Source organism: Phaseolus vulgaris, chromosome 1, assembly GCF_051622355.1.
Source record: "Phaseolus vulgaris cultivar YP4 chromosome 1, ASM5162235v1, whole genome shotgun sequence".
Classification (NCBI taxonomy): domain Eukaryota; kingdom Viridiplantae; phylum Streptophyta; class Magnoliopsida; order Fabales; family Fabaceae; genus Phaseolus; species Phaseolus vulgaris.
Genome location: NC_143498.1, coordinates 5,372,333 through 5,398,981, shown reverse-complemented (window position 1 = coordinate 5,398,981; position 26,649 = coordinate 5,372,333). Strand labels below are relative to the sequence as shown.

General features: G+C 35.8%; 2 protein-coding genes across 16 annotated transcripts; one reads left to right on the top strand and one right to left on the bottom strand.

Annotated features, from left to right (window-relative positions):
* Positions 1-349: 349 nt before the first annotated feature.
* LOC137816696 (putative WRKY transcription factor 40) lies at positions 350-2,302 on the top strand. 2 transcript variants are annotated; one of them, XM_068619949.2, is made up of 4 exons: positions 350-519; positions 835-1,104; positions 1,229-1,345; positions 1,758-2,302. In XM_068619949.2, the coding sequence occupies exons 1-4, from the start codon at positions 475-477 to the stop codon at positions 2,133-2,135; spliced, it is 810 nt and encodes a 269-aa protein (XP_068476050.1). In that variant the 5' UTR covers positions 350-474; the 3' UTR covers positions 2,136-2,302. The 2 variants fall into 2 exon arrangements, with proteins under 2 accessions (XP_068476050.1, XP_068476051.1); XM_068619950.2 differs by having other exon boundaries at positions 378-519; positions 814-1,104.
* Positions 2,303-2,867: 565 nt separating this feature from the next.
* Positions 2,868-26,137, bottom strand: LOC137816697 (actin-binding FH2 (formin 2) family protein). 14 transcript variants are annotated; one of them, XR_016518732.1, is made up of 19 exons: positions 25,916-26,069; positions 25,477-25,809; positions 23,844-24,544; positions 22,701-22,922; positions 21,277-22,603; positions 20,661-21,207; positions 20,432-20,558; positions 19,922-19,993; positions 16,878-16,976; positions 16,724-16,782; positions 10,546-10,626; positions 10,387-10,437; positions 10,213-10,294; positions 9,893-9,987; positions 5,392-5,463; positions 5,176-5,292; positions 4,617-4,685; positions 4,457-4,523; positions 2,868-3,697 (listed from the first exon to the last, which is right to left on the bottom strand). XR_016518732.1 is itself a non-coding variant. In XM_068619957.2 (19 exons), the coding sequence occupies exons 2-19, from the start codon at positions 25,547-25,549 to the stop codon at positions 3,510-3,512; spliced, it is 3,975 nt and encodes a 1,324-aa protein (XP_068476058.2). In that variant the 5' UTR covers positions 25,550-25,809; positions 25,916-26,106; the 3' UTR covers positions 2,868-3,509. The 14 variants fall into 14 exon arrangements, 11 of the variants coding, with proteins under 11 accessions (XP_068476058.2, XP_068476054.2, XP_068476055.2 ...); XM_068619957.2 differs by having other exon boundaries at positions 16,724-16,765; positions 20,661-21,613; positions 21,740-22,603; positions 25,916-26,106; XM_068619953.2 differs by having other exon boundaries at positions 16,724-16,765; positions 25,916-26,104.
* Between the last annotated feature and the right edge of the window lie 512 nt (positions 26,138-26,649).

Below are 26,649 nucleotides of genomic sequence, written 5' to 3'. Positions count from 1 at the left end.
CCAAATAAACCAAAAGAGTTGTTGGAGTTATCTGTGTACCTTGGAACACGTTGGGAACATTATGATGTAAGAAATTCTAAACAATTTTTCTTTTTCTGCATATGTCATCCACATGACATCATACTACAAACGTTGCAGAAACTAGAAAATATGACTCTCCATGCATCTTTTCAAAGTAATTATTCTTGTTATGTATTCCATCACACAAGCCTTTTTCCAACACATGGGGTTGAATTCAACAATTTACTCCAAACTAAGATCCATCTACTTTGGTGGCTCTTCTTTTCATACTGTGGAATTACCAGAGAATGTAAGGGACCAATACCCATATATAAGACAAGAGATTTTCTTTCATTTCACTCACTCTTCTCAACTACCCTTTTCACTACTAAGAGGGCTTCTTCATATTTCATGCTGCTTTCTTATCATCCTTTGCATTAAGTTAAGAGAAATTCAAGAAGACTTTTGTGATTGATGCTCGTTCAAGTCCTCACCACTGCAAACATGGTTGATGAAAAGGTAAACTAACCTGGAAAACTGGTTCCTCCTTTTTCTTTGTTGCTAACTCTTGCTATAGGATATACAAACATGTGTGTTGTGTATGTATATTCTCAGCAAAGAAGAAACAAGACGTGGAAACACACAGTGAACTTGTTTTTCTGTTTCTGTTTTTTTCACTTTTGAGTTTTTCTGTAGTTTGCTTTTAGGTTACCCTTAACCTTTCAGAAACGTATACTGAATGTGAACCTCCTCTTGTGAACTTTCTTTCCTGTGGCTGAAAGCATATATAGCTAATTCCTAAGCTTATTACAGCGATCTTCATTTCATGATTAGGTGGAAGCTCTTAAGTCTGAGTTAGAGAGAGTGAGAGAGGAGAATAACGCTCTAAGAGTGATGCTTGAAGTTCTAAGCAGCAAGTACACAGTGCTTAAATCCCATCTTCAAGAGATAAACAAGGAACAACACAAGGGCATGAGTTCAAATCAAAGAGGATCAGTAACAGAACCTATCACGGATGCCAACAAGAGACGGAGACTAGAGTTTCCCACAGCAAAAAAACCACTACAAATCTTTGTCAGAACACTCCCCACGGATGATAGTTTGGTATGTGCTATGCCCCATCACTACAGATTTGGTTGTGTATCAGTGAAATGCCTTTAATTCATGCTCAAATCAAATTCTATCTTGAGGTTAGTATGTTTATGCAAATTTTGCTCTGGGAATATAGATAGTAAAAGATGGATATCAGTGGAGGAAGTATGGACAGAAGGTCACCAAAGACAATGCTTCACCAAGAGCTTACTTCAGGTGCTCCATGGCTCCCATTTGCCCAGCCAAAAAGAAGGTATATAGAATGAATATATTCTCAATTCAGTTTGTACTTTTTCCCTTAAGCACTAAGAAAAATGTAATATAATAAAGATTGATAAATGGATTCACAATAAAGAGGTTTGAATCTAGGATGCTTCATAAACTACTCAAATCAGTGAAGGGATAAGTTAGCAACACCTTTATGTTATTGGGAGACACTTTGAAAAATTGAGATGCGCTTATTCTATTAGGGAAAAGGGAACTGGTCAATAAATAGCAAAAGTTTTCTAACTTATTAGTTTTAAGCTAGGAGTAAAACCCTTCATTTCTTCAAGATGTTAACTAATTATATTATATTTCATGTGCATATATGACTTCAAGAAATCTCAATATTGTTTTGTCTTATCATATAGTTTTCTGAAGTGTTTTTGCCTTAATCATTGAAGGTGCAAAGATGTTTACATGATAAGTCTATCCTGGTTGCAACTTATGATGGAGAGCACAACCATGGTGCCCTTCATGAGTCATCTTCATCCACACCTAGAGGCTCATCAGTGGCCAAACAGTTGCCTAGCATGGCAAATGACAAAGAAGCGATGGACATTTTGGCTCTTTCTAGATGGTCTCAAACAGATAGCAGACACATTGAAGAAGTAATGCATCAAGATAACTATGGTAGCAACATCAAAGTTGAAGAATATGTAAGTTCTCTAATCAAAGATCCTGAGTTCACCATGTCATTAGCAGAAGCAGTTGCCCGCAGCATCACTGGAGAGATCAAGCAGCAAGATCTAGACCTAAATTTGAATATTCCGGAAGAGTGAAATCAATCATTTCTTCTTTCTCCAACACCACAACCCCCAAAGCCCAAATGCAAGTGTAAAGATAAATTTTAGTTCAGTAAAATGCAAGCTGGTAGCAATGTGAGTGAGGAAAACTTCTGTAGGTTGGTTTACTTTGAAGAAATATATTATTTTTCATTTTCTGTTTACACTTCTTCTAGTTACAAAAGTATTACTTTGTTTCTCTTGTTTTCTGCTTTCAAAACTTTGAATAGAAAATGGTAAAAAAAAATAAAAATTACCAACACAAACTTTGAAAACAAACTAGAAAATGAAAACATTAAGTGTTTACCAAAATCAAACCACCTTAGTTGTCCATACACAATGCCAGATTGGGAATATTAAGTGTTAGTTTTGCAGCTTTTCTATGTTTTTCTTTTAATGTCATTTGGAAAAATTTAAGATAGAATAATAGCTCAATTGAGACAGGCTCAATTAGTCATTGCTCATTAACCTTAATATGCTTTGGTACAATGAAAAAGAAAGTTAGAGTTAATTTAAATTTAAACAAAAGTGGAAAGAACAAATAAATTGCTTCTAAAAATTTGCGTTTCTTTTACTTTCACTTTCACTATCTTTGTAGCCAAATAGAAAAGATAACATCATTATTTGTAATTTATTTTCTTTATTTTCCTTTCTTCTATCCAAGCATGCCATAAGTATTCCTCCAAGGGCTATTTGATCGATGGGATTTGATGTACAAAAACAAAGCAGTTGTCAAATGAGTGGATGAACTTCAGATATGGCTCAGTACAATGAATAACATGTACTTTAACCAATAGTTCAATATTTACAAAGCATTTCATCAGTTCATGTAAGGCACAAGGTCTTTAAATGAAAATTCAGTATCGGTGCCTCTAAGCACTCTCGAGTTGAAGCAAAATTTAAATGCTGCTCTATCTTATAGGGGAGGATATACCACTGGATTAACATTTACATTGCTAATGTGAGTACACAACTTTGGACAAGAAGAGTAAAACTAAATCAATTTGTACACTGACAGTTCACCACTCCTTACTGAAGTGAGCACCATGAAACTGCTTTTCTGCTTGGCATGGAACAAATTGAGATTGAAATGAATGTCAATTAAAACTCATGACTATGCAGGGTACAGATATCAACATAAAACGAGCTTTGAGAAGGCTTATTATTACTTAACATGAACATAATCCTCAGCCATTAGCCATGAGCACGACTTCTTTCATTAGAGAACTTGAGTTATTGGGTCATCATCAATGTCAATGCAGCCAAGAACAAGATGATTTTGCAACTGTGCAAAGGGTTTTCTTCATCCAACAACATGGCATCTTTATCACTGTGGAACAACTCTTGTTTTGAGGCCTTCAAAAGATCATATCATTTAATGTCCTCACTCTTTATGGTGGTCCTTATCATCGGTTCAGACTCCTTCTTGGCAGCAGCTATCTTCAACTTCTCATTCTCTGCTTCCTTCTCAGCTCTCTTTCTTTCTAGTTCAATCTGCTTGCAATTTTCTTCATGTGCTTTTATGAACAATCTCACAAAGTTGAGCAGCGTAGATACAACTAGAGAAAGGAAGAGAATCAAATCCCCGTGAAAGTAAGAGTTTAATGCGAAGCAATGATTTTCTTTTTAGTATTATCATAATTACGTTGTTTCACGTATTTCCATACTGACAGAAATAGCATCTGGAATGCTTTTCACTTTGGTGTTTCTCCCAAAGAATTAACTTCATTTTGATTCATAGCAGTTATTTTGGGACACAGAGGTACAAAACTACAGTATTAAGATTTAAACTCATCTAAGATTTTGAAAATATGATTAAGCTCCCATTTGATTTCCTTCTCACTTTTTGGTTTTAAAAATTGTTTTGTAAAATAATTTCATGCTACTTGGCAATAAATTTCAGAATTCTCGTTCAAAATCAAACAACTGACCAATGTTTTCTTGTACTCTCTTTTTTCTATCTCAAGCTTGGTGTGAGTGTCTGTTTTCTTTGTTTTCCGAGTAAACTAAAAACAGTTTTCAAAACTACAAATCAAATACACCCTACGCTGGCAGTTTTTCTGATGTTCTTCCATAACCCTTCTAGACAACTAAACACCACATAAAACGGAGTAACAAAGCAACACAACATAAAGGGGGGCAACAAAGCTGCAACGGTGGAAACCTGTCGTCCATAAACACCATAAACAAAATAATCGCTATGATGTCCATTGAGATCCACAGCAACCGATTCTTAAACATGTAGTTTTTGAAAGATTAAACGGACCAAACTGGTACATAAAATGGTAATGTAGGCTAATTAAAAATAAACAGTTTACCTTGTTCAAATGGGCAACGTGCTGGATCTTCACCAAAGTATAAAGCCAATGCATCTGCATTTCTACCCTGGTACATCCAAATTCAGAAAATCAGATACATCCCTAGTATCTGCAGTTCATCATGAAGTAAAAAGCTACCTAAAAGAAACTAAATCCATACCACATTGGCATAAAGTTGAGCCAAAGACCTTACTTCAGCTTCAGCATAAGAAAGAAATTCCTTCAGAATCTGAACATTACCAAGTAGGGAACAAAAACAAATCATTCAAGGTAAAGCTAAACATTTTATCACCATTCAAATTTATTGGCAAAATCTATAATTCAGATGAGTTGCACTAGCACGTAACCCTAACAGAAGACTAACTATGTATATGAGATACTTCACATCACTTTTAGTCATTATATATGATGCTCCATCACTGACCCAGATTTGCATTAGTCTACTACAAAGATATTGTAGCTATGTAGTTACGGAGTTCTGTTATCATAGTATTAAAGGCAACATAAGTTTTGAATTCTGCTGTCAAATTCTTATCAAGGAAAGGAGGTGCTTTCAAATGCACCCTGTTTTACAGCATGTTAATATTCAGCATGCCATGATTTACATTGATGTTTGCAGCATACATAGCCTAGGCCAAGCTTCTACAATATATTGATCCAAATTCAGAGTCAGTTCATTCTGGTTGAAGCATTTTTAGATGGCCTGTTATATATCATACCTGGCAGAAATTTTCTGACACAAGTCCATCATTCTCGGATGCAGTCAATTCCTGAACTACTTTCTCCAGTCCTTTACTAATAGCTTGCATTTCCTCTGCCAAGTATTTTAATTGTATCTGTATGGAACACAGGCTTACAATCAGAATAAATCAAAAATTAAAATAGACACTGAAACCACTTGGTATAACAGTAGAATAAATGAAAAAAGAAAAAACCTTGCTTGCAGCCTCCAAACTCAATAGGTCTTTGTGGAAATCGAGAAGTTCTCCTAGTTTTTCGGAAAGCACCTACAATTCATCAATCATCAAAACAATTGCTATTATTTCACAGGAAGGAGCAATGTCAAAAATTTACATTGAACAGGTACAGTAAAACACAATCGAACTTCACAATTCTCTGGCAAACTTATGTTGCAATAACCAATAAGCAGGGTGAAGGAAACTGTCACCCACGGAAACAGCATACATTTGCAGTTGAATCTCTAAAAAATCATGACAAAGTAAAGAAATATTATGGTCAATCCTAAGTGATAGTGAAGAAATAGGAAAACTAATCCTAACAGATAGCATAAGACATCCTGAAAGATGAAATATTCTAACAAATTGTCAATATCCGTTGCAATTATGTTGACCTATATTTTTAGAGTCAAATTCCCAAAGGAAGAAACATAAATTCTTCTCAACAAGCTGAGATGGGTGGATACGGGAGAAGAAAATGATATCTTTCTCAACATGAATCAGAACTTTCCAGTGTAATTATTAAGTCGGTTGTAAAACTCTACTATTTTACTGCTGTAATTATGTTTACTTATTGAAGTTCACTTGTGTCAGTAGTAATGTTCAGCTACGGGTTTAGTCTGAATTTGGACAGATTGTACACTAAATGTAGTGGGTACATGATCTTTATCTGATAACATGTATGGGTATGATGATGCACTGTCATTTGTCATGTATTTATCCTTAAATATGAATCAAAGTATGAAGAACAGTATGATTACGCAGCAAATACAAAATTGCTCTGTTTACTCTTCTCTTTTCACGTCTGTTTTATGTTTTTATGGTATAAGTTATCTTCCTTTAACTTTGGTATCTAGAGCAGTATTTTTCTAGGCTGTGGGTAGGGGAAACATTGAGATGAGAGATTAAACACTGGTCAGAGATCAATATAGCTTCAGGGACAAGTGTTGTTTTTGTTGTTCCTCAATTTTATGGGGAAAATCCTCACATATGTATTGGCTAATCCTACCGTAGCTCAAATCAAGCAACACGAGGAGGAGATGATGAAGAAGGAGAAAGTTGTCTCATGATGTCTACATTCAGCTTTGACAGATGAAATGTTTTCTAGCATTATGCATCTCGAAACAGCCAAGTAAATATGGATGAACTGAATGAAAGATATGCAGGTGATGAAAGGGTAGGGTCCGTGAAGATTTTGATTCTAAATAGATAGTTTGAAATGCAAAAAAAAATAAAAGAGAATGAGTCTGCCAAGGAGTACACTTCAAAATTATCCTGTTTTGGAGAGAAAGATATTATATTCTAAAGTTGACTCAGAAATACAAAGCCATAAAATACTATTCTACTATTTACATTTTATACAAAAACTAAGGCAAATATTATTTCTGAACTCTTCCAAGTTGAACCTATACTCTTAGTTGAGAAGAATGGTGGCTTTAGCAAGGATGGTTCTCCATCATGACTTGTGTGGAACTATGTGGCCTCTCTAATTGAAAACAAATACTTCATTTTCTTTATTGATGACTTTACTAAAGTGGCATGGGTGTATTTTTTGACAAGCAAAGATCAAACTTTTAATGTCTCCAAAAGGTACAGAGCAATGGTGGAGTCTAAAAGTGGTTGGACGACTAAAACATTGAGATTAGATAACTATTCTTCAATGAATTCAACATGTTATGTGAATATATGGGTATTATTCATCAATTAACAGTTACTTATACCCTGAACAAAACAGAGTTTTTAAGAGAAAAACAAAAGACATGGAGAAGGCAACCGAAAAGCTGTTGGGATAACGTTTTTCCAACAATGTTTCTCTTGAATAGGCTACCCACAAGTGTTGTTCATTAGGAAACACCAATTGAAGCATGGATGGGAATGAAGCCCACTACATAAATCTTAAAGACTTTTGGATCAATATGGTATGTTGATATTGCAGCAGATAAAAGATCCAAATTGGATGACAAAGCTGAAATGGGAAATTTCATAGGCTATCTTGCAAGATCCAAAGGTTATAGAATGTACAATCAAAAGTAAAAACAAATTTGGTCATTAGGGATATTAATTTGATGAGAATGCATATTGAGATTGGGAAAATAGTCAAGTTCAAAGAAAAGAACCCTGAAGACTAAACAGCAGCAAGCTACAAAAGATGAAAGTCAAATTGCTGAATTTGATCCTCCAGTGCTCAAAACTAAGTCTTTGACTGAAATTTATGAGAAATGCAGCTTTGTGGTCAATGAATCTTCTTGTTTGATGAAGCTTCGACAAAAACATAATAGAAATATACAGTGAAGGATTACTCATAGTTCAACTGATGTTGACCCACCACCTCTCCCTTATATATCAAGGGAGGACACATAGAGCTTCCACATTGCCTGAAGCCTTTTATAATTTAAATCCTCCTCCAATGACTTCTTATACCATGGATCCTTCATCCTCAAAACCTTATCATGACTCTAATCAAATTTCCCCATTGCTCTTAGAAAGTTATTCGTTCTATTAGTAATCCTTATCCTATTTATAATTGAGTTATCATAGTTTGTCTCCTTCATAATCCTAGTTTGCTTTCTCTTTGTTCCTAAAAATATCCATGAGACACTAAATCATTAAGAGTACAAATTTAAAGCATTACTTAGAATACGTTAAAAAAAACATTTAGGTTCATATTCTCACAATAACTCTCCTTCTTAGGTTAGTGCAGATCATAATAACATGCAATGTAAATGAGATCAGGGAGAGAAAAAACGTAATTATTTATACTGGTTCATCTACCACGATAGACTACATCCAGTTTTTGACCAACAAGTCAAGTTCATCTAGGCAGACTAATTCTGCAAAAATACACTAGAGTATTCTTTGGGCTCATAGTCACTCTTGGTTAACCCCTGGATTATTCTTTTTGTTGGAGATCTCACATCGACTAGAGATTGGGACATTCCATAGTATATATGTGGGTGCAAACTTCACCTTATAAGCTGGTTTATGAGGTTAAGTTAGGCTTGAAGTCCACTTCTTCATAGTCATTTTGAGCCTATCCTAGCGAGTGTTTGTTGAGTTTATCAGGCCACCCGTTATCGGATCACCCATAATATGTAGTCCCATGCACGAGTTGACAGTCTCGGCGTAAGGAGAGTGTGTTGGAGACCCCACATTAACTAGAGATTAAGACATTTCACAATATATATATATATAAAGGTGCAAACCTCACCTTATAAGTCGGTTTATGAGGTTGAGTTAGGCTTAAAGTTTACTTCTTAATACCTTCCCAAGTCACTACTACACTAACTAAGTATTCTTTTCCAAGCCACTCTTGACTTAATAAGTATTCTTTCTGAAGCCACTCCTAGCTCAATAAGTCTTCTTTGGCCACCTAGCCACTCCCGTCTACTTCCTTGAATATTGTTTGCCAAACTCCCACTCCCTGGCTAAAATCTGAAGGTTTGGTGCTTCAATGATCAACTAATCATTAGGTCTGATCTCTAGGTAGGATTGCTTCTAACGACAAGTACAAAGTTTAGGTTTGGTGCTACCTAGGGAGATAGTCGTTGAGCAACTTCTACTCTTCTCATATGTCCTCCTTGTGTCTGACGAGCTTCATCATGAGTGTTGCATTTATTCCTCTTTCTTCTTCACGTAACATCCTTGATAGCTGACAATGATTATCTCCCTAGGTAGCATAGACTTTTGCATCATTTTATGGTAAAAGTGCATATTGCATACCGTACAGGTAAATAGCTAGACTAGAATTAAAAGGCTCCTTGTGTCGTGGAGTTGATAAAAAATAGCAGTTTTAGCTTGTTTCCCAAAAGATCTTGATGTTAATTTGTTTTTCATCTTAGAATAGATCTCTATGACATATGGACATTCCCTACAACATAGAATAAGCATATAGATATTTATTGAGGTACGAGATTAGCTTAGTCTATGCGCTTAGCGTCTGATGTCTTATCCGCATTTCATTTGTTTTTTTATGCACTTTATCAAACTTTAGAAAAAGACAATACAATGTTATATTGTCTATCAGATGAAGCAGTTAAAACTATTGTCTTGTAGACAAAGTATGACCATGTTTTATATTTAATTGTTTTTAGCACTTAATTAAAATCTTAGGGAGTTGTACTTTTGCCTTAACAATTTTCTTTCATGTATCAATGGAGATATTGTGTTTTATATTAATTGTCGACATCTATAGTCCAATTTTCTCATTCTTATTATCAAGGGAAAAATGGACGATGGCATATAGACCCTTTTCCATGACTTAAAAAATTATTCAGCAGAAAGTAGAAAAAGAACAAATATATATATATATATATATATATATATATATATTTGTGTGTGCGTTTGTGTTTTTCCAATACTAAGAAATGAAGATGCTTCTTAGAAAATATCCTTTTACCTGCAATTTGTAAACCGAGGAGAAACTAAACTTCTTGTACAGAAACAATGCATGTTAAAATTTAAGGATACCAGGTGGTTTTACCTTACAGAGATAGTGCATAAGAGTCATCTTGCTGTTTCTAGCTCGTGTATCGGTCAGTTTAAGGAGACTATCCAATCGAAACCCAACAGCCGAACCTTCAGTAATCATACAAATTAATAGGAAAGCAATCAAGACTAGAGTGGTTTTGTTTTTTATATAAAATTTAATTTATCAAGACCAAGAATAAAAACACAAGCAATAGAATGAACATAAGTTATATGATTTGAGAGTATTTGAATAGTCCATGTTTCAATATAAACTTCACTACATTATTTGTACAAAAACATGATTTGTGATTGAGAGCTAAGGCTTTAATTCACCTCTTGCAGTTCCATGGTTCAAAGCATTACCCAGAGAAAGAATGGTCTGCATGATTCTTTTCAACTTGACTGAATTCCTTATCTGATACACATATCAATGGAAGCTGAAGATAAAAGTATATTGACTTAGGAAAATAGAGTATTCAAAAGAAGAAAAAAAAAGGTATGACTCACCTCTTCAGATGCAGAATTCACAATATTTAAGTCTCTTTTAAGCTCTGAAACCTACATGAAAATTACATAGCAAGGTGCACCAGAACAGCTAAAGTTTTAATGGCACGAAAACAGAATTATTTAATAATAACCAAAAGTATTATGTAGTTGTCTTCTGACCTGGGATAAGAATTGCATCTTAAAAGAGAAAACTCTTAGCTTGCTTTCCACTCTTGGCACTTTCATTAATTCTATGAAGAACTATAACAAAATGCAAAAGCAAATAAGAATAAAATAGAAAAGACAGAGGAAATCTTGAAGATGGTCTGCAAAAACTATATATTGAAAGTGAGATATAATTGAGAGCTCGTCCTTAAGTGATATCTCTTTTTTCAAAATTAACACTGGCCACAAATACACGGATTTACATAAAAAAGATTGATGTGTCTTGTGAGTGTAATACTCTGTTTGACATGTACTGGGTCTTCCAGTGTTGTTTCAGTTTGACAGTTGTTATTTTTTTTACAGCAGTGGTTTCTGGCTAGTGTAAGTGATATGTAAGACAATTACAATGGTTGGAGTCAAATGTGAGTTGGAGTCCCACATTGGGTAAAAATATGCAAGAAGAGTAACATATAAGGGGAAAAGACCCACAAACTTTTTGCCTTAAGATTTTGGGTTGAAGATAGTGTCTGGTCCCTTATATGGGTTTGCTTATGACTTATATGTCCCAAATCTCCTTAGTGTCTCCCTCGACAAAAAACCCAATTGTTGAGATATATTGTGAAGAGAGGAGCATGTATATACAAGTGTCTCAAGATACAAAAAGATGTTAGAGTTAACAAATTGAGTGAGTTGGAGTTCCCACCTTGGGTAAAAATAAGCAAGAAGAGTAACATATAAGGAAAAAATGCCCCTACAAAATCTATTGCCTTAAGGTTTTGGGTTGAAGTCACCTTTTCCCAGTATGGCAATATCTCCCGTCAACAAAACCTCGAATCGTTTACCCTTTTCGTAATAATAAATCAATGCATTAGTTTTCCATCATGGAATTTGTTTTACTTTGAAACAACTTGGTTCCTTGTATTATTTTCTTTGTATTGAAATTCATCATTTACCTAATGGATCTATTTCAATAACTCAAACTAAATACAATAGACTCGCTTACCAATACATTATAGACTCACTTGCCAAGACTAATATGCATGAATCCAAGCCCATTTCATCTCCTATGGTATCTAACTACAAATTGTCCAAACATGGTTCAAATCTGTTACAAGACGCTTTTTTGTATAGGTCTATTATTAGTGCTCTTCGGTATTGTTGCATAATTAGCAGATAATTATTCCATAATTAATGCAGATTCTGTTTTCTATTTATATTAGGACAGATTTAATATCTTTTGGTGATTTGTATAACTTTAATTACCTATTATTTCTTTCCTTAATTAGGTTGTAAATAGTTTATAAATTTAAATTGTAATCAAATTTGTAAATACATTCAATTTGTTTCTTTCAAATTGGTATTAGGGCTCGAGCTCACGAGCCCTGGGTGACTCTACTTCTGCATTCTTTCGGGGCAGCCTTCGTTACTGCAATCTTTTTTACAAGCAACCTTCATTACTGCAAACTTTTTTCTAGGCAGCCTTCATTACTGTAACCTTTTTTCGGACAGCCTTTATTGCTGCCACCTTGCATCGTTGATTGTCACCGTTGAACACCGACCACCACCGTTGTTGACTGCTAGAGGAAAAATTTTCCAATGAGTTTTGTGAAAGGGTCCGCAACACAATCTGCAAAGCTTAGTCGGTTTTGAGATCCCATGGACTCCCTTAGTAAGACATCTAGCTCTTGTTCCTTAACCATGAGAGGTAATAGTTTTAGCTTTTTATCCTTTAATGTTTCTAGTACTGAGAATATATGGATTATAGACTCTGGTGCTACTGATCATATGACACCTCATCATCATACACTGCTTTATTTGGTAACCAACATATTACTGTTGCTAATGGTTCCAATATCCCCGTTACTAGTTGTGGTAACATCCACCTTCAACCTTCCTTTCATTTAAATATTGTGCTTCATGTTCCCAAACTATCTAATAACCTTATGTCTATTCATAAGGTTACCCAAGATTTAAATTGTGGAGTGGTATTTTTCATTCCTATTGTGTTTTCCAGGATCTTGACACGGGGAAGACGATTGGAATTGCCAAAGAGTAAGGCGGATTATACTACTTACAACAGGAAGAAAATAACGAGTGTGCCAGACTGCAGGCACTCACTTCTAATCTTCAGTCAAGCCCTGAATCTTGGTCATCCTCTCAGATATGGCTTTAACACAAACGTCTTGGTCATCCTCCATTTAGTACCCTAAAGTCTTTAATTCCTGATTTATTTACAAAAGTATTTGTTGAGTCTTTTCATAGTAATGTTTTTCAGTTTGCTAAACACCATCGAACAACCTTTCTTCCCAAGAATAATAGAAGTTCTAAACATTTTTATCTTATTCATTCAAATGTATGGCGACCTTCACCTATTCCTAATATCTCAGGTGCAAAATGGTTTGTTTCATTTATTAATGATTGTACTCGAGTTACCTGGATATTCCTCATGACAGATAAGTCCGAAGTTTTTCACTTGTTACTCATTTTTTACCGAATGGTTCAAACACAATTTGGAAGTTCATATAAGAGATTCTGTTTTAATAATGTGAACCAAAACATTTCCAAGTTCCTTTAGGAAAATGGAGTTGTTCATGAGGTTACTAGAGCATTACTCTTCGAAACGTCTATTCCTAGATCTTAATGGGGTAAAAGTTCTGACTGCAACTTATTTGATGAATATATTACCCTCTCAGGTTCTAAAGGGTGTTAGTCTTTGTTGGAGATCCCACATCGACTAGAGATTAGGATATTTCATTGTATATGAGTGGGTGCAAACCTCACTCCATGAGCCGGTTTTATGGGGTTGAGTTAGGCTTAAATCCACTTTGTAATATGGTATCAGAGCCATTTCGATCCTATCCTAACGAGTATTTGTTGGGCTTATCAGGCCACCCGCTATCGGGCCGTTATCGGACCACCCATAATATGTTATCCCACGCACGAGTTGTCACTCTCGGCGTGAAGGGGGGTGTTGGAGATCCCACATCGACTAGAGATGAGGACATTTCATTGTATATAAGTGAGTGCAAACCTCAACCTTATGAGTCGGTTTTATGGGGTTGAGTTAGGCTTAAAGTCCACTTCCTAATAGTCTTGTTCAGCTTATGACCACATTTTATCCTTTTATTCCCATTATGACTATTCTTCAGAGTCACGTCTTTGGTTGTCTTGTTTTTGTCCATATTCATAGTCCTTATCAGGGTATGTTAGATCTTTAGGCCATCAAATGTATCTTCATCGGTTATGCATCCAACAAAAAGGGGTACAAATGTTATCACCCTTAAAGTCATAAAATCTATGTCTCCAAGGATGTCCACCTTTCATGGAACAGAGTCCTTTCCTAGTTCTCAACTTTAATACATTCAAGAAGCTGAGGTCCTTAAGTTGTCACATTTTCCTTGTTTGCAGGATTTCACTCTTATGGAGGATGACAAAGACCCTGCGCTAGCATCATTACCAGAGAAGAAAATGAGGACAAATATTTTGGTAAACAATATCAACGAAAGCAACAAGAACCCGTCTTGGTCGAACAACAACTTCAATTGTCTGAACCGGAGGTAAGAACTCATACCCATGAGACTCTTGAGGACACCTTAAATACCGTTTTTTAACCTAACCTAGATGATTTACTTATTGCCTTTAGAAAAAAAAAAGGATTTTGTGCCAAATATCATATATCCCAATTTCTGTCTACAAAAAAACTTTCTATCTAGCACCGAAGTTTTCTTTCAGCTATTGATTCTATCAGAGTCCCTATATCAATACAAGAAGCCTTAAAAGATGAGAATTGGGTTCGAGCCATGAATGAAGAAATAGGCGCATTAGAAAGGAATGAGATTTGGGAGATTGTAGAGAGACCAAAGGATAAGAAGGCAGTGGGTTGTAGGTGAATATACACAGTTAAGTATCAGTATGATGACACACTAGATCGGTATAAGACAAGGTTGGTTGCAAAAAGATACACCCAAACCTATGGGATCGATTATGAGGAGACTTTTTCTTCAATGGAAAAAATGAATACAATTACGATTATTCTCTCCTTGGTAGCGCACTTTGGTTGGGAGATGCATCTATTTGATGTTAAAAATGCCTTCTTGTAAGGAAGCTTGGAGGACGAAATATACATGGAGATTCCACCTAGTTATGGTGCCACTAATGAAGGGAATAAGGTGTGTAAACTTAAGAAGGCTTTATATGGTCGTAAACAATCACCTCGTGTCTGGTTTGGAAGGTTTACTCAAGCTATGGTAACTTTGGGGTACCGGCAAAGCCAAGGTGACCATACTCTATTTATAAAACATTCTTAGGATGGTAAACTCACTCTACTTTTGGTCTATGTAGATGATATGATTATGGCAGGTGATAATGAGATTGAAAAACAAATTTTGAGGGAGAGATTGGCTACTCAATTTGAGATGAAGGATCTTGGGAAGTTAAAGTACTTCCTTGGAATAAAGGTTGCTTACTCTAGACAGGAACATCTTTGTTTCTCAAAGAAAATGCATCCTTGATCTCCTTAAAAACACGGGTAAGTTGGGTTGTAAGACTACCGTAGTGCCAATATAGCAAACTCATAGGACTGAGAATGATGAGGAAAGCCCAAAAGTGGAGAAGACACTATCAAAGACTTGTAGAAAAGCTCGACTATCTATCACACACTAGGCCAGACATAGCCTATGCAGTTAGTGTGGTTAGCCAATTCATGCATCATCCAAGAGAAAGACACTTGCGAGCAATGAATAGAATTATTCAGTACTTCAAAGCTTCTCCAGTTCAACAAGACCGAACAAAGCATGTAGAGATAAACTGGCATTTCATTAAGGAGAAGTTGGATAATGGTCTTATAGTCACCAAGTACATCCCTTCAAAACTCCAATTGGCAGATATGTTCACTAAGGGACTTCCCACAAAATAGTTCAAAGATCTTACTTGCAAACTAGGAATGATAGATATACATTCACCGACTTAAAGGGGAGTGTTGCGTAATTAGGAGATAATTATTCCATAATTAGTGCAGATTTCGTTTAGGACACATTTGATATCTTTTGGTGATTTGATTTATATACCTTTAATTACCTATTATTTCTTGCTTTAATTACCTATTATTTATTTCCTTAATTAGGTTGTAAATAGTCTAAAAATTTATACTGTAATCACATTTGTAAATGCATTCAAAAATACATTCAATCTATTTCTTTCAACTGGTATGTTACTATAACTCATTCAGAATTGATTTTTGCTGTCAACAAGGTATGCTAGTTATGGCTTCCCCTCTTGAATCTAATCGGGTTGCTGTTAAAAGAATATTGTGATATCTTAAAGGGGCTTTACATCGTAGTCTCATTGTTCATCCTGCCATTCCTCATCAACCTCTAGCTATTAGAGTTTTTGGGCAACATATCCTGATGACAAAAGATCTACGTTAGGAGCTGCCAATTACTTGGGACCTAATTTAGTTTCATGGAGGTCAAGAAAACAAACTGTGGTTTCAAGATCTAGCACAGAAGCTGAATACAGGAATTAAGCTGCTCCTACAGCTGACATATTATGGATACAAACTCTTCTGAAGGAACTTTCAGTTCCTCATTATACTCCTATTATTGGCTCACACATGGAGCTTGATGTGCTCTTTGTTCGCAAAAAAGGTTAATAACAAGTACCTTGTCGTTTAACACATTCTTGGACAAGAACAGTGGGCAGATCTTCTCCCCAAACCCTTGCCACTTACTAGATTTTCCCTTCTTAAAAGATAAATGCAATGTAACTGAGATACCTTTGGTCTCTCCTGCCTGTAGTTTGGGGGTGATGTGAGTGTAATACTCTATTTGACATGTATTGGGTCTGTTAGTGTTTTTGTTTTAGTTAGACAGTTGTTATTATTTTGTGTCACAGCAACGGTGCCTATTAGGTTGTTGGTTAATGTAACTGTTATCTTAGATAGTTACAACTAACTTGTAACTGAGGTCTGTATACAGTCTTTCGTTAAGAGAGTCTCATATTCATCTTGTATCTTTTATTCTTTTCAGAATAATAAATCAGTGTATCAGCTTTCTATCATGTCTAGTTATATTGTTCACCACTAATTATTTTTTATTGTTCAATTAATGCTAGAAAAGTCATACTAGCACAAGTTGCTTTATGTGAGAAAAAAGAGTTAAAAAAAGGGAACAACAAATGGTAAAACTCCACCCACCTGTTCACACTTTCCCAAGTTGTCCTTATTCCCAGTATAGTTCTGCATATAAAGTATGGCTATAGCTCAAATAAACATAGATTGTACGAAATTTGCTGATGCTCCACCTATGACACAAAATACCATTAGAAGAAACAAGAAAAAGGCATGATACCTTGAGTGTTTCCATCTCTTCTTTGGTTGGAGAGAATTTTATGAGGTTCTCAATTTGATCAACATCTAATACTGAATCATCCATTGCAAGCACAGCACACTAAAAGACAATGATTGGAATATGAGAATGTAAGAATAAATTGACAAGTTTCTGCAGTCAGAAAAATTCGCTTCTGACTAATTGAGTGGTTTAAAAAATTGGGATTTTCAATTAAAACGGCATTCAACAGTCAAACAAGAAATTATATGATTATAAACAACAAGGAGCATTAATGACAACTACAATATTAACTTTAAGTGAAAGGAACGTGAATGACCATAATAGGTATCTTTATTAATAAAATAATAACCATGTATGCAAGTTCTTAAGTAAAACTAAATGATAGCTTCTGCAACTGCAACCCATTCAGTATGTCTTAAATTCATAACGATTGCAGTTAATATCACCAGATGTTCAGGACCTCAGGTATAACCCAACTACGAGGTATTTACCTAGGTAAACAATATTCCCTAATGGCCAAAATACTACATTTTGTTTTCTCAATTACAGAACCTGAAAATGTAAATTGAGTTTGGTTAGAAGGTTGAAAACACTAAATTGAATAAATAAGGTTTGTTGAAATTAGCTATCAAAATTTAAAGATAGAACAAAACATTTTAGTAACGATATAATATTTTAGATTGCAACCACAGGCTAGACATTTCTCATACTACCAAAGGAAGTCATTAAAAATGGCCGATGGTGGTTGCTGAGGATCAATGGCCTAAGGAACATGACAAGAAAAAGACGGAGCAACCAACATATGTAACATGGTTGGTAGATAACTATGTCCTTTAAACATGTAGTTAAGGGTTCAATCCTTAGTCCTTGTGTATGGAAAAACATTTGTTGGGAGAGTTCAGCACCTTAAGTTTTAATCCCAAAAGATCAGTCCATAGCTCCCAACATAGGGATACCCATATTAAAAAAAACAGAGCAAAAGAAGGCTTGCAACTTGTGTGGCATTAGCCAAGTGGAGAGGACCACTGATAGACATGGGAGTAATGAGAGGGGTTGGAAAGTATACTATAAGAAGAAATTTAAGAATAATAGTTAGTTGTTATGGGGATTGAGACCTTTTGAAAGTCTATATATTCTTATCTTGAGGGTAGTTCAGATAAGAAGGAGTATAGTTGTTGTGACAGGGAATGCCCTGTGAGAAAAGAAGACATTTTGTTTTGTGAAGGGATGCTTGTGTAAATAATTGTTGAATAATACATATTAAGGGACTCTCCCAACGTTTTCTCTATTTCGTTTTATCTTCTCCTTTGGAGGCATGTATCAACCACCATGAAGACCACAACATCGATGGACAGTGTTGCCCGGCTTAGGCAATGATCACATTGGATAGGCTTTTGCATGATAGGCCACGATAACAACTTTGAAATACCAAGGCAAATAATAAACAAGTGTAGAATGAACATCCACAACAAAGTAGACCATGTGATGTGGAATTCAAAATAGGAATATTACGAGAAACCAAATCTGGTGAAAAGAAGAATACTCTACAAGGAAGCCATATACGACCAACAATATAAAAAAGGTCTTTCATTGTTCAAGTTCTTGGACTACGATTATTGACTTTTTCAGGAATAGATATGGCCTTCCTGAGTTAGGTTTGCCTAAGCGTTGGGTGTTATGTGTTACCTTGTTTTTTTGGGTTAGTTCTTGTGGAGGTAGCTTGGTTTTGTCTTTAGGTGTATTTTCTATTGCCATAGGTTTTGGTATGGTCCCCTCATGTTTTTTGTATTCCTTTTTTCTTTGTTTTCGTTATGGATTCTCATGTAATGACATTATTTATTGTTGAACTTTGGGATGTCAACCTAGTTGTGATTGTAAAGTCTCATAGTGATGCCTAGCATGCATTTTATTAGAAAAAAAGTTCCTCGACTACTTTAAAAAGGGTAGAATAGTAGGTCTAAGAAACTACACAAGACATCAATTGTTCCCACAAGAACAATCAAGCCTCTCTGGTAGACTCAACCTATGTGGACGCAAGATCAACATTTCCTACCTTTAAGTCAAAGCTTGTTGTTGGAAGTGCCATAGTTGGTCCCATTCAACTTGTCAATAGAGTAGGGTAGGGAATAGTTGGTGAAAATAGGAAGAACAACCATAATGGACTAGGAAAAAACAATGCCAAAAAGATAACATGGAAGTGGCACTACCAAGAAATTGGAAACAATTTTCACTACAAAAAGGCACCAACGGATAGTGGATCCACCAAGAAGGCACAAAATAGGTTGTTTGTTGTTAGGCCAAGGTACCATGCTTGGAGCGAGAGACATGAACATAATGAATAATTACATGCTGGGCATAATAATTACATGAAATAATTTGTTGGAGATTCCAAATCGACTAGAGATAATGCCAAATTATAACATATATATATATATATATATATATATATTTAAATGGAAGCAAACCTCACCTTACCAAACAGGTTAAGTGGGTGCAAACCTTATCTTACCAAACCATTTTTGTGAGGTTGAGTCATGTTTAAAGTTCATCTAACATAATTATTAATTACCATAATTACGTAAACCCTGGAATTTCCAAATTACAATAGTTAAGGACATCTATCAGTGTCCACCAGTTGCCCAATTACCATAATTAAATATATCTAACAATATAACTATCTTAATGTCTCTATTATCTCCTCCTTCCTAAAACCTCATAATATCAACAAGAACTATTTATGATCTTTCTGTGTGTAAACTTCTTCTCTGCCCATAGTTTTCTTGAAATTAAAACCAAACTAGAGCCTTGTCTGAACAAAAGAGAAAATATAATCCGATTGAAGTTATCTAATTCAAGGAATAATATCAAATCTAGCCAAATATTAATTTAGTGAAGTCGTAGCAGCAAAGTATGGGATACTGCTTTAATGACATAATAGATATCCCCATAATTTGAGACAAGCAGTGACTAAACTTTCAACTTGCATTCATCAAGCAAGCCCAAATCGGCCCACATAATAAATATCATAATGAATGATATCTTACCATCAAATCAGGCAAAGGGATTTTGACTTTTGTAAGCATGATCTCACAGTTATATGCACGCCTGAGCTCAATCTGCAAGGTAACGTGAACCTTCTGTCAATAGCTAAAATTCTAGTCTTCACAAGAATTAAATGACCTTAAGCTTAAAGAAAGGTATGAGACCTTAAGTCAGGAAATCAAACAAAACCTACAAAGATAAATCACAACCAACTCACTGGTAAAAAAGAAAAAGAAATTATCATCCAGGTCCTATAATGAAAAACATTACACATACATGGCGGTCACGAGAAAATGGTGGAATACAAAACACTTAGTTAAAAATTTCAATTTCTATTAATTTTTGTTCTTAAATTTAACATCTAATATTTTAATGAATTCATTAAATAAATGTTAGAATAGTTAAAGGGCTTTTCTGGGGCTTTTCATGACAAAATGAAGAAGAAAAACTACTTATATGTTTCTTTATCTGAACTAATTAGATTCAACAGATAAGTTAATGAAAAGGCATACCAGTTGAACTTTCTCAACTCTGAGGCCAGAGGCACGGCGATTTAATTTTCCTCCTTTTCCATCAGTAGTAGCTGGAGCAGCTGCGGAGAACAAAGTTTCAAGTTCTGACATGTCAAACTCTGGAGCCCTAACACCAAAAAGGGTTTAAAAGAAAAGAATAAATAATAAGCACAATTCATATAGGGCCAGATTTAAGATATTTATAACTGAAGTCAGAAAAGAGACATACCTACAAAATTCATCTAGTTTCTGTGTTTCAGCCCATAAGCTTCCTTGCATTGCCCTCGTTAATTTTAACCAATGGTAAGGTTTCAGATTGCTCCTCTTAGATTGACCTTTTGGGTTAGCTCGCGTCAGGCCACGTTCCTTTGCACCAAAAGGAGCAGAAGGTGGTCCAGGAACTGCCGGTTTTGACAATCCATTGGCAGAAAGGGGAGGTGGGGGTACAGGTGGAACATTTGTGGAGCTAGACAGAGAATTTTGGGATGCAGAACCTGGAGGAGGGGGTGGTGGTGGCGCTCTTGGTGATGGTGATGGAATTGAACCAGGAAGGCTAGGAGGTGGAGGTGGGGGTACAGGAGGACCATTTATTGAGTTCTTAGACAAAGAATTTTGGAATGCAGAAGCTGGAGGAGGGGGTGGTGGTGGTGCTAATGGTGGAGGCGGGGGAGGAGCAGGAAGGCCAGGCGTAGCAATCGATTCATTCATACTCAATGAAGAAGGAAACCCAAAGAGTGCAGGTGGAGGCGGCGGTGCAGGAGGACCTTTACCTGAAACTTTGGTTGTGGAATGTGATGTTTCAGGAAGGGAAGGGGGAAGAGGAGGACTGACCAATGGTTTCTTACCTTCATTTGTATTCTCAGGGTACTGTGGAACATTAGATGGCATCAAATTTGAAGTGTGATCGCATTGAGGAAGTGGTGGTGGTGGTGGTGGTGGCGGGGTAGTAGTGACAGCTGCAGGAGGAAGGGATCCAGAAGTCTTTTTCGTGGTGTTAAGAGCATCAACTGAAGTTTTTAATGGTAAAGATGGAAGCAAAGGCGATAATGATGCTGGAGGAACAGTTGTGGAACCAGGGTCTATAGAATTTAACACCTTGGAGTCTGAAGGAGGCAACGCAGAAGCTGGAGGAGATACTGTCACTGCATGAGTTACTTCTTTGATATCCACTGCTGCATGATCCTGCAACACAGATGTTATTCCAAGAGCTGATGGTGCACTATGATATCTTGAGATAGCTACAGGTGAACCTTTTAAGGAGTTAAAATAAGAAGCGGAAGCAGAAGCAGATCGAACAGCTGGACGCACCCGGGATGAAATTATTTTAGTTTGAGTGGGAAGCTGGAGGGAAACCTGCAATTCTTGAGGTTCAATTTTCGCTTTAATTGTGTTTGCTTCAACAGGCAGTTCAAGTAAGGGACTATATGGTTTCCCCTGAACTGTGGATGTGACACTCTTGGTATCACTTTCTGACAATACCATTTGCTCTTGCCCCATCTTCTCTTTCAATAAATTTCCATCCGTTAATGACTTTGATTCTAATGGTCCCACATCCTGTGTCATTGAATTGGCATCCTTAGATGGTCCAGTTGAGGACATTGACTGCTCCACATGAGCCATAGATGTTGGAACCTTGGCATCGTTTTCCACAGATGTATTTGATTCAAACAATTCAACTGGCCTTTCGGTAGAACTAGAATCTTTTGTGAGCCCAAATGAGTGAATAGGTTGGTTCCTGTGACCTGAACATTCAAGAGTCTCAATGTCATTTTCGGACAATGTCTTTGATTCCAATGGTTCAGTCTTATTTTCCATAGCAACATCCACAGACGATCCCAATGAGGACGTAGAATGTATCCCCTGAACTGCAGAAGTCAGATTGCTTGTATCACTGTGTCGCTTTGAAATAGCTGTAAACTTTTCAGATGACCCCATTAGAAAGCCACTTGTTGCAGCAGAAACCCCAGTGTCCAATCTTTCAAGAAGGATATTTGAAGCTGTGATCTGTTGGAGCACACTTGCTACTTCTTCCTTCGAATCTAGCCAATCCACGTTGCTGAAAATCTCCTTGACCTTTTCAAATGCTTCAACCGGGAGGCCTTCTTTCTCCTCAATACGAGGCAGATCAAGTGAAATAACAGAAGATGAAGCATCCATATCTGAGAAAAGAACCTTCAACCAGAAATACAGTATATAACCCCCAAAAACATTAAGTTGGTTTATCACTAACCAATTACTAAAAACAGGAGAGAGTGAGAGAGATTAATACCTCCACTCTAAAATTTTTAGGGAAGTAATCTTTAGCATTCCATAGTATGTCAATTTCATCACGGTTAAGCATCAAAATATTTGATCTTATGAATGCTGTATTAAACATCACCCGAAACATCATTTCTTCGTGCTCTAAATCACTGTGCAGATGAATACACTCAAAAACGACATCACCTTGAACATGACAGTGGATGTCAATCTTAACCAGTTCACAATCAGTCTGAAACAAATATGAAAAAAAAAGTAAATAAAGAGAAATGGGGAAAACAATAAATCATTTATTAAGAACCCTGTGTAAGTAGAATATAAATAGAGGAAAATGAAGAAATAATATACTTATTTTTTATCAGCACCAACTGATCAAATCCAGTGTAGTAAGAGAAAACAATATCCATATTCTAATCAATTTAACATAGTTTTATGTTGATTTTAACCAACTGTCTGCATGCAAATCATAATAAGAACCTCACTATATCAATTAATGCAAATATTTGTTAACTTTAAGAGGGGAGGGAATTTTTATGTTTAACCCATACAATGAAATAGCATCACAAATCATCATTGCAAAACAATTGGCATACTCTCACTTATAGTTTAGATTGGCAACCATGGATGATAATATTTCCTTACAGGTATTCTCCTATAAATAGTTCTATAGGTTTTCTTCCATTCTGCTCACGAGCAAAGATGGTCAATTTCCTGCTCAATCCATTATTCTTCCTTTAGATTGCATCAAAGCCACGAAACCCACTGTTACTGTGCAACACTAACTCTTCCCCAACTTACATAGAACATAAAACAATTAAAAAAGATCCTGCTTAAAATGAATTAACAAATATATGATTTTATTTAAATATTTTTGGGTACTCACTGACTTCAGCTAGCATAGTAACTTTAAATAAAAATTGCCTTATTTAAAATAAATGTTCTGTTGCATTACCATATGTTTTTATATATGTTGTCTTGTCTTTCTGTGTGTATGTATACACTAATTCAATACAGGAATTCCACAGCACTGATTATGGTTGATATTGAGATAATTAAACAAATAATGGAAGGAACATCTCAATATAGGTAGTAAGAACAAAACAAAGGGCGTTAAAAAGCATACTAAATTAGAGTAAAAGGACTTAGGTACCACCTGCTTACAATAGCGAACAAGTTTGCTCCTTTTTGGAGTTGAAAAGAGAACTTTGGGAGTTCGATCTGCAGGAATAAAAGGGTCTTGTCCATATATTCTAAATATAGGACGGCAGCCACCCTCTCCACCCATGTTAGGAATGAGTCTTATAATTACACAGTCCAAAGTAAGTGCCCTATCAAGAGGAGGCCATTCTGAACCAACATTTCTTCTTGATATATACTGAAGATATCTCAATTGTGAAGGTAAAGGATTCAATGGTGACATCAACTGCAGAAGTTCCCGAGGAGCTTGCTTGTATATCATGTCTAGTGTTTTCTGCTCCCCTGTAAACATCTTTCTATAAATCAAGAGTGCAGCCAGCATAAATGCTAATAACGGCCACCCACCTCGTTCACAATGCATCAAGACAACATTTTGTTGCCCAAGTTGAAGCCAGTTTTCACCTGATCTCAAGAAATGATGGATCATCTCCATGGTAAGCAACGGACAACCTTCATACTGTCGAGGATAGTCTATCACAGTCATATCATAGTCGCACAAAATGTTTGAAATCTGGCTTTGGCTGTCTCCCTCCCGCATGTTGAACACCATAAATGAAGCATCAGGGAAGTGACCACGAAGTTGCCCAATTATTCCTCCTATATACACTCTATATTCTTCTTCTTCCATAACATCCGTGGTAAAGCAGTAATCAAAGACTACACGTGCAATGACACAATAATCACAATCACACATATGAATAACAAAAAAGATTCTTTATGATGAAGAAATGCATCAATTACCAAGTAAAATGACATGTCACACATATAAGCAAAGTAGTGAGTGCCTAAAATCAGAAGACCAAAATTCTAAGAGATTATAAAATTCTTAAGAAATTATAGCACGATTTAATTCTCCAGAAAAAAAAAAAACTGAGTTTTTCATGTCAACACTACGGAGGTTCTTCCCATTACCTCCATTCCTTCCACAAATGATATGTATCTCCAGAAGATAAAACATCCATTCAGCTAAGTCACAAACAAGATGTCAACATCCTATTGACCGACTAACTTTTAGAGTGGAATGATGCATTGTGTAACATGAAAATGTAGAAAAGTCACAAGATCCTAACTGTTCACTCTATATCAGCAAAATAGGTCTCATACCACAACCCACTGACACGAAATGCATAAAGATAAAATATTTGCACTCAACAGAAACCAACATTGTTCACATTATACTAATCCCACTATTCGCTTTAAATATGCAAAGCAAGCCTTATATAACCCAATCCTCCACTCACACAAAATGCAAAAGGATGAAATATTTGCACCCTACAGAACCCAACATTGTTCGCATTACACTATTCTTATTAGTCACTTTAAATCTGCAAAACAGGCCTTACATACCACAACCACCACTAACACAAAATGCATAAAGATGAAACATTTGAACTCAACAGAAGCCAACAATGTACACGTTATGATTTTCCCATTATTCACTTCAAATCTGCTAAAAAACCTTACATACCACAACCCCCCACCAAGGCAAAATGCATAAGGATGATATATTTGCACCGAAAAGAAACCAACACTGTTCACTTCCACCAGAACCAATGAGTTCACAGAAAATGAGGCAACAGGAAGCGTACCATAAACCCTTTCAGTGATTTCTAGAAGCCCATCTGGGGGCTTCTTATAGAAGAACTTGCGGAACAATGCCATTGTGTGGAAGATCCAAGAGGGTCACCCTGACAGGTAGGACACCTATACCTGCCCTAATTCAACCCACATTGCATCCAAGCTCAAATTTTTTAGATCCCCCACCAAATAGAAATAAATTGCAATCGTAATCATGAAGACAGTATTGGTGTTGGCATTGAAGGGAGTGTGTATTCAGGAATCAGAGGCCTAGATTTTTGCTGGGTCTTTAAGAAACACTTTTTCTGGAAATGTCCTTGTCTTCACATGCACACTATATCTATCTGATGGAAAGAGAAAGAAAGAAAGAAGGGAAACTTAGCTTTCAATCAAAAAAGACAAAGTCTTTATCATATGAGGGGAATGGAAAGTGGGTGGTAGGAATCTAACCTCAATCCTCAGTTCCATAATATGTCATATTCAAAGGGAAAGAGTTAAACAATAGATACGGTTAGTTGTTGTTAGAAAAATAAGAACTTTGGAAGAACAATTTGGATCCGAGGTTTCTCTCTCCAACGCAATCTGTGTTTCTCTGTCGTATCTTAACATTTTGTTTTGTGAGAATGAACACATGCGTATGTGGTCAATTGTGATGATGATGTGCCCATATATGTTTTTTATTTTTTATTTTCTCTCCACTTTATGGTTAAGGACAAGAAAAAACACATAGGAGAAGAACGGTAGTGAGTTGTGATCATTTGGTTTTTCCCACTTCAAATAGAAAATATTGGCACGAGACAACCAACCATGCTTACAAATATCAAACTAACACATCCTAGGATGATGGTTTAATACTTTGTTTTATTCTATCTACAAATTTCTCTCTAATTCCTCTTTTACTAAAATATTAAGAGAAAATTATATTATCATCTCTTGAAACTTCTTAAAGTTACACATAATATTTCTATTTTCTTAAGGTTATATCAATCACTCTGTATGTGTATGAATGTATAAAGAATGTTGTTAAAACAATTGAAAGATTTGTGTGGGTCTCCACAATGAGTATTATGAAATTCAAATTAAAAAGTGACAGACAAGTATAATTCACTCAAATATTAAAGTTTTATCTACCAAAATTAATAAGAAAGATGGTTAAAAATTGAAAAAACTAGCTAGAAATTAAA